The 7,854-nt window shown below is 42.0% G+C and overlaps 1 protein-coding gene across 4 annotated transcripts; it reads right to left on the bottom strand.

Moving 5' to 3' along the window:
- Nucleotides 1-4,855: 4,855 nt before the first annotated feature.
- On the bottom strand, nucleotides 4,856-7,854 carry LOC132969261 (regulator of G-protein signaling 21-like). 4 transcript variants are annotated; one of them, XM_061034321.1, is made up of 5 exons: nucleotides 7,626-7,854; nucleotides 7,230-7,289; nucleotides 6,857-6,918; nucleotides 6,520-6,686; nucleotides 4,856-6,361 (listed from the first exon to the last, which is right to left on the bottom strand). In XM_061034321.1, the coding sequence occupies exons 1-5, from the start codon at nucleotides 7,703-7,705 to the stop codon at nucleotides 6,173-6,175; spliced, it is 558 nt and encodes a 185-aa protein (XP_060890304.1). In that variant the 5' UTR covers nucleotides 7,706-7,854; the 3' UTR covers nucleotides 4,856-6,172. The 4 variants fall into 4 exon arrangements, with proteins under 4 accessions (XP_060890304.1, XP_060890303.1, XP_060890306.1 ...); XM_061034320.1 differs by having other exon boundaries at nucleotides 6,857-6,921; nucleotides 7,626-7,852; XM_061034323.1 differs by lacking the exon at nucleotides 7,230-7,289.

Below are 7,854 nucleotides of genomic sequence, written 5' to 3' on the forward strand. Positions count from 1 at the left end.
GTTTGCTGCGACCCTAGTCAATGCTCCTGTTCCACAAGCGAGCACCGCGGTCCGTCTTAAGAGCGTGTTAGCAACGCTGCCACGCTCTGCTCGGTTTCAAATTTGCTGCGAGTCCATTTTCAACGGAGCCCACTGCAAGCATGTGTCAAGCTGGACGGGAAAAAGATTTTCAAGAACGCTTAATTAAGTGAAAACCGCTTTAGAGTAGTTAAGCTTAAAATGCATTGATCCATAGGGAGACAATGAGTCAGTCAACAACATAATGGAACAATCATAACTCTAAAACCATATTAGAAACACACTTTAGAGGATGTTATTTATTGCTTTGGAAACAGCCAAAGCCAGGAGACATTTGACTGTGACACCAAAAAAAAATACAGAAACATCTCCAAAGTTTAACCACTGCTAGTCTGCACACAGCCAGGCCAGAAGTGTCCAAAAACTTTTAGTCTGGTATAAAGAAATGTAGGCCTATACTGTCAATAACCAGAAAAGCTGACAGCACAAGGCGTCACTGTCCTGTTTATGAACTATTCAATGAATCTATTTTCATCATTAGTGTCAAACTGTTAAAGAAAACCTTTACATTTGGGGAATCTTGTGAGAAGGTAATCTTTTACTTACACAAACAAGAACATTGCTATCCCTGCCACTTTTGTCTGTTAGGTATGATGCCAGGTGTAGGACCAGGACACTCTCATCATAGATTTATTGCAAAACACAGTCAAACTTTGATCTGCTCTCTTGATACTCCATGGGTTAGCCAAGCATGCCCCGGCTTTCCAGGGAAGCAATGCTAAACCAACCCCCCCCCCTCTGAGGGCGGACCTAAACCTTTTCGGTTTGAAAGGAGGAGGAGCTTTGCCATCAGCAGTGCAATGTGAGTGAGCAGAATTGGTGTAGCATAGATCAGTGAGAAGGAAGTCGTGGTTAAATGGTTAAATCAGATGCAATAATTCAAGCTGCCTTCTGCCGGCTGAAGCGTGGGCGTTTGACTTCCATGTCCTGCATGAACTAGTGCGAGGATTCATTTGTTCTCATTTTCTGTTTGAACTTGTACCAGTGATTCCCAGACTTTCTTCTGCCGGGCCCACCATTGGCAGTTGAATATATTTGAAAGCCCCATCACCCCTCACTGTCACAGTATATCATCATCATCTTTATTGCCAGACTCAGGAGTCCATTAGACAAGGTATAAAAGGCCCCACTAGCAGCAGTCTCTGTTAAAAAAATACAAACAGAGTGAGAGGGGTCAGGCTGAGACAAAATCCCAAATCTCAAATCCATGCTATAGGTCAAAATATCAAGATATTTACTAGAACAGAAATGCTAGAAAGCTAGGGCAACGCACTGAGACAATCTGGCAGGGGGTTAGTGAACAGGTGTGTGAGGGGAATGAGCAGGTGAGGAGAACCTATGCGCAGAGAGGCAGGCAGGTGGGAGTGGCAAACAACACAGAGAAACTATGAAACAAACTCAAACCGTGACATCTCACCATGCACAACAACGCAATAACAATCTACACATAGTGTCAGTCACACTCTTTGCAAACACATTCCTCTATTTTTTAGAATTTATCTCAAACATTGGCGAGAACAAAAGTACAGAACAGCAACTTCAAAATAAGTGTCCTTTACAGTGGAAGTAATTAAAAGTGATACTGAACATGATATAAAAGTCATTGCTTGACAGATTTTAACTCCTGACTCTCTGAAGTTGAACAACTACCTCAAGTTAAAAGCAGTGTTGCCAGGTCTGCTTGTTATAAGCGACTTTGGGCTTGTTTTTCCTGTAAAGTCGCTTGCAAATATTGTCAGTCGCGAGTTTTTGGGCTTGTTTTCTAAAGTGCAGTTGCTTGTTTGGGCTTGCTTTGCTCCCTGTATGAACCCTTACTGATTCACTCCCAACTCTCCACAATAAGCCAAACACGATCGCGATAGTTTGTCCATTTCCAGGATCCGTCCACAACCCCGTTTCCTTGGTTAGCCAAGTCCAGCTGTGATCTGTGTTTGGTGTTGATTGTGGCAACTGCAGAAAAACCTTTCTCACACAGGATGTGGCTCTCTTCATTACAAACTGCTGTACAGGTCAAGCTGAGGGCTGGATATGACTCATCATATCTCCCTGTATTTGTTTTAGTAGTTGTGACATCTGGAGTAGATTCATGATGATTAGCGTCACGTTCACCTGGAAGTCCCAACAGAAAATTGCATAGTGCAAAACGGTGTGGATTTATTAATCAAACCAAAAGTTGAAATATGATTTATTCACAATTGTAATCTTGAGCCAATTTGAACTCTGTCAAAGAAACTGATTGGTTGACCATTGGAGCCCCATGGATGGCGGTCGCCATGCTGGAAATGCTGTCTCAGCCTAACTTTCAGTCAACCTAACGACAGGCTGAGCGCTGGAGCTGAGGCGGGTTTTAAGCCTCCTGACAAACAGTTACACCACGCTCACCTGTCAATCAGGTCAGCTTTACACCTTATTGTGAATAACGCTTGAACTTCCTAAAATATAAGAGGATGAATAATCAAAATATCAACCCACCGTACAGTGTGTGCCGATGAAGACATGAGGTATTCAGACCATTTTCATTTTTTTTTTTAAAGATGTATTTTTGGGCTTTTTGTGCCTTTAATGGAGATATAGGACAATGGATAGGGTTGGAAATCAGGATGAGAGAGTGGGGAATGACATGCGGGAAAGGAGCCACAGGCTGGATTTGAACCTGGGCCACCCGCTTGGAGGACTACAGCCTCCATACATGGGGCGCGTGTACTAACCACTGCGCCACCAGCGCCCCGACCATTTTCATTTTTCTTTGACCAGGCTGTAAACATGTTAATTTCTGCTGTAACAACTGTTTTTTTTGAATACGGTGTGTATGTGGAGCCAGCCTCGAGCGGACACTCCCATACTGCAGGATTTTGCACTTCCGCATTAGCTGAATTTATCAACACCAGAGGTTACTGTTTGTTTTTGTTTTGTTGCTTAATACTGGAATTATTGTGCACAAATTTCATAACCCATCATAGCCATTTTCAATACGTACTGTAGGTATTTTGCTAATTAGTTCTCTGAAGGTAACAGACTCAACGGCTGATATGAAGCATGTCGTCAACAGCATATCTTACCATCGGTCTGTCAAGTCCCGGCTCACAGATCGTGGGAGAAGGCGTTTATTTAAATGAACGACTTGTCTGTTTGGATGGAAGGCCTCCTCCTTGGTCTGCCGAGCTAACGTTAGCTACACTTGGGTCTTGGTTAGAAGCGTGTCACACAACTCACCGCTATATTCATGACCTCTACCTCAACGAGGGAAGTAAAATAATGTTGGTGTTTCCGAGGCAGGAAGCTAACATCTGAATGATCTTCAGTGTGTGTGTTTGCTGAGTATGGTATTCTTTCTCCCAGGATGCTACTGTGCTGACGTTAGCATGACCTCGCCCGCTGAATCGACATTAATCTTATGTTGTCGGCTAGTTCCCGTAACATAAAGAGTGCTTCTACATTTCTGTAATTGTAACGCCGTTATTGACTTTGAAAAGTAACTATTTACACTGTTAGTTATACGCAAATAGTAGTGGAGTAGTTAGCATTACTCCCAATGCTATACAAGACATTAATGGAAATCTAAACTAAGTCTTTTCCATTCAAAATGACTTTTACCAAATTAAACCAATAACAAAAGGCAATTATATTGTTTGTGCTTTTTTTTTTTCATTTGACATCATAGGTGCATTTCAGACTGAATCTCACTTCTCACAATGTCTGATTTCATAAGAGACTGATTCTGGGAGCTTCCTGTTTCTAAAACAGAACAGATCGCTTGTGCAGTTAACTTTCGAGCCAACAGATGCTTTTCAGTGATAAAAGAAAAGCATAACATGAAACTCCCAACACACAATTTCCTTCATTCATTTCTCGAAGAACATTTTTTACTTGTGACATCTGTTTAAGTTCAACAACAGAAATGCAAAGTGATCAAGATGAATACTTTGGTACTGAGTATTCTCAGTGTCTGCCTTCCTGATTAGGGCTACTACCATAGACTGTAAAAATGAATGGACAATGTCTGAGTGATGTCACACATCTGTTCCAGCAGCCGCCATGCTGGAAATCCTGTCTCAATCTAACTTTCAGTCAACATAACGACAGGCTGAGAGCTGGTTTTAAGCTTCTTGAAGAACCGTTACACTGTGCCCACCAGTCAATCATATCAGACACGCACCGAACTATGGATAACACGTATCATTCATGAAATCAACATGGAGCCTTTTTAAGGAAAGTCTGTGCCAGGGATGACAAGAACTAATCAGAACTATTTAGTTTTGTGTACCAGGCTGTAAACATTGTTAATGAATGCAGTAACACCGACTTTTTGCCTGTTGTGTGTATGTGACTTCTGGTGTTCCTGCAGCAAGCCTCAAGTGGACACTCGAGGAACTGCAGGATTTTGCACTTCAGCATTGGCTTCATTTTTCAAGACCTGAGGTTGCCGCTTGGGCCGCACAGGTTTCTCATTGTAAAGCCTAAACTGTTGGAATGTGAAAGACCCGGAGCAGCATTTGTGATACATTTACTGTATATACACACTTGTTACGATTGAGTGCTTACTCTCACCAACGACTGCTCTGTAGTGAAAATCATTTTTCAACCCAACAGAACTTGGCACAGCCCTTATGTTTCCATACTTGTGCAATAGAGAACAGCTTTAAACATATAACAGACAATCTTTATGCAAACATGGCATTCAGTTTCTAATACAATGGTGCAGTCTATGTCACTGTTAGCGAAAGTAGAAACTACAGAGTGGGAGTGTGGATGTAAAGAAAATCCCTTTGTGCCAAACTGCAATTTAAATAATTTAATATCTTTGAAACCTTTAACATTTTAACAAGCACTTCAACACTGCAACAAACTTTGTACTCAAATGGTGACAATGAACAATAAATAATACACTGTTTAAGTTAACTATTGACTCCAAAGAATACATTCAAACACCATGCTTTTGGAAGCAGTAAGTAAGGCTTATTCTCAGAGTGTACAAAGAGTTTCAACATCCTATCATGCAATGTGATACGTTCTATCTTTATAATAATTCCACTCAAATAGTTTCATACATGAAGTCACAACTTCTCGACACTTAAGTGCTGTAAGAACAGGGTTTTCGACTAACATAAGGGCCAGCAGTCTTCACCGTGCTATGGGATTCAGTAAGACGTCACCGGCTGTACAAAATTGGGAACTTCTTAGTTGCTGTAGTGCAGAGTTTAGTTCCACTTCCTCACAGAAAAAAAAGGTGCACAGTTAAAAATGTATCCATCCTGTATTTCAATCTCAATAAAATCTACTTTTACGTTTTTGTTTAAAGTGATAAAGACATCAAACGTTGGCTCATAAATCACTCCTGGGAAGCTTAAATCCAAAAAGTATCATTTTTTTTTAAAATCCCAAATTTGTCCAATTAAACAAATGAAGAAAATTCTCCTTTCAAAGTGTCCCAGATTGCCTCTTGCAGAACTAAGTGGTCTTCTGCAACCCTGTACTAATGATGACACATCGCTTTTTGAGTCCCAGTTCTGCTTTGGACCTGTTGGCTTCCTAAGTGCTGTCGTTAGATAATTGGCCAACTCTTATTGTGAAAGCTTATTCTAGTCAGTAGCACTTAAAAAAAACTACAGCTAAATTCTCTCTCACAAACACAGCTAATGAAATGTGACCATTGCATCACACAGCCACTATCTTTATCTGCACAGGAAACACCTCTGCAAAGAAGGCCAAAGGAGGTCCGCTGCACGGTTGTGATTTCGCAGCTTTGCCGTCAGAGTGGCCGCCTTGAAAAGTGTTCAAGGGGCCTGCGTACGCCGATTCATCCAGTGCAATCACACTATGGGATCCTTTTCAATAGGGTTGGTCCGTTTAATTTTTCTGTTCCATGACCCTCAGGTGTGAAGTTCTCAGTGTGGGGATCCTCCATCGTTTGCTTCAGGATCTAGTGTCGCCTCTGAGGTGTGTGTCCGCTGTGTGTCCGTGGGGCGGGCGGCGCGACCCTCCTTCCTTCTTTGTGTTCAGTCCTTCCTCCTGAAGGAGCTCAAACATTCCAGTTATGGGGTTTTTAAGTCCATTCTCTCTCTTTCTCCCCCTCCCCCACCTGGGGCCGTGCTTCTCAACCCTTCGCAGCATCAGCAGCAAGGTTTTCCAGGAGAGTTCTATAAATGTCAGAGCGGAGGAACCGCGGGTACGAGTCTCTTTCCATCAGCCCGTAAACCATCTTCTGAGCCTCGTCGAAGCAGTGCAGGCTGGGAGACTTGACGCTTCTTTTGATCTGCTCTCGGGTGTGATAGTCGATGTTGATCTGGAATGAGACGGATAGGTTGGAATGAGGAGATTTGAGCCAGGAGCGAGACAAGATCAGAGATTCCGCATCTGTCAGTGCTCACTATACATCCTGATTTATAATCTGATGTAACAGGATTTAAAGATGTAAGCATCAGTATGTTAACTACAAGTTACCTCTTTAGGAGATTCTGCTTTGACAAACTGCTCATAAATCTTCTTAGCTCTGGAGGACATCCTGAATGAAGACTTGATCTTCTTATAGTCCTCACAGGTGAGCCAGAACTCAATATTTTCATCGCTGTATTCAGATTTGAGGAAGTTGCGAAAAGTAGCCAGACCATCTAAAGGGAAAGCAAAGAAAACACACAAAGCGTTACGCAAAGATCACATCCTTTTTCAGCTTCTTTTTTTTTTTTTTGAAAGATCAAGTATCCTCTTCAAACTCTTTTCCACACAAACATGATGTACTGTTTCTGCAGCATTATTGTCCTCGAGGGGAAAGTCAACCTACATTTAGACTCCAGAAGCCGATCCAGTGACTGTGACCATTGTTGGGTGTCTTCTAAAGTTAGCCTGCTGAGAGAGAATTTAAGTTTGATTACTCGACCAGAATCCGATTTGGGGGTAAAAAAAAGCTGTGTGGGGTGAGCTGCAAGGACACGGGAGCCGTCTAATCAAGAAAACATAGCAGATGTGCTTATCAAATTTTGTACAAAAATGTCCAACCATGGGATCTTGTTGGCATGCCTGTGTGCTGTGCCAAAGCAAACATGGTGTCTGTAGTTCATTTGAATCCTTTCATGATGCCATAGATGGAAATGATAGGAGCAGGCTGGCTATTTTAAAACTGAAATGTATGCAAAACACTCCATAAGTCCCCTTACCTCTCAGAGCTTGATGAGTGTGAGAACATGCCTTGGAGTCGGCACATAAAGTTCTTTCCACTGTGTAGAGATAAGAAATACATGAATATATATATATATATATATATATATATATATATATATATATGCCTACAGGATTTAGTGCAGTTCAATTAGCGTTGAGTGAATCTGTTAAAGCATGTTTGGCATGTTAGTAATTTAAAAAAAAGAGGGAGCATGTGAGGATGTAAAGTTAGATGACATTATTAACTTAAGCTATTTTCAGGATGAAGCATCCATCCATCATATTCCCTGTGTGCTCTTGTGTCTGAAAGCTTAGTCGTGAGAACCGAACAAAAGCAAAAACCAGATTCACCGGCAACCCCACATCAGCGACAAAGCAAAAGTTTCACTCACATGTTCTTGTTTCTCTTCCTGTCATCTCTGTCCATGATGAACTCTTGTGTGTTGAGTGGTTCGACGATTAGGCTGGGCATTGTTTTGTTAAGTCCGAACTCTCAGGCTCTTCGTCCTGGTCATGCTGCGGCTGAGAGACTCTTAGGAGGGTTCCCCCTGCGACGCCGCTTTTTATACCGAGGTTTCCTGTTGCTACGGACTACTGGGATACATCAGCAGCTCAGCCCTA

The sequence above is a fragment of the Labrus mixtus genome, chromosome 3 (genome assembly GCF_963584025.1).
Source record: "Labrus mixtus chromosome 3, fLabMix1.1, whole genome shotgun sequence".
In the NCBI taxonomy this organism is placed as follows: Eukaryota; Metazoa; Chordata; class Actinopteri; order Labriformes; family Labridae; genus Labrus; species Labrus mixtus.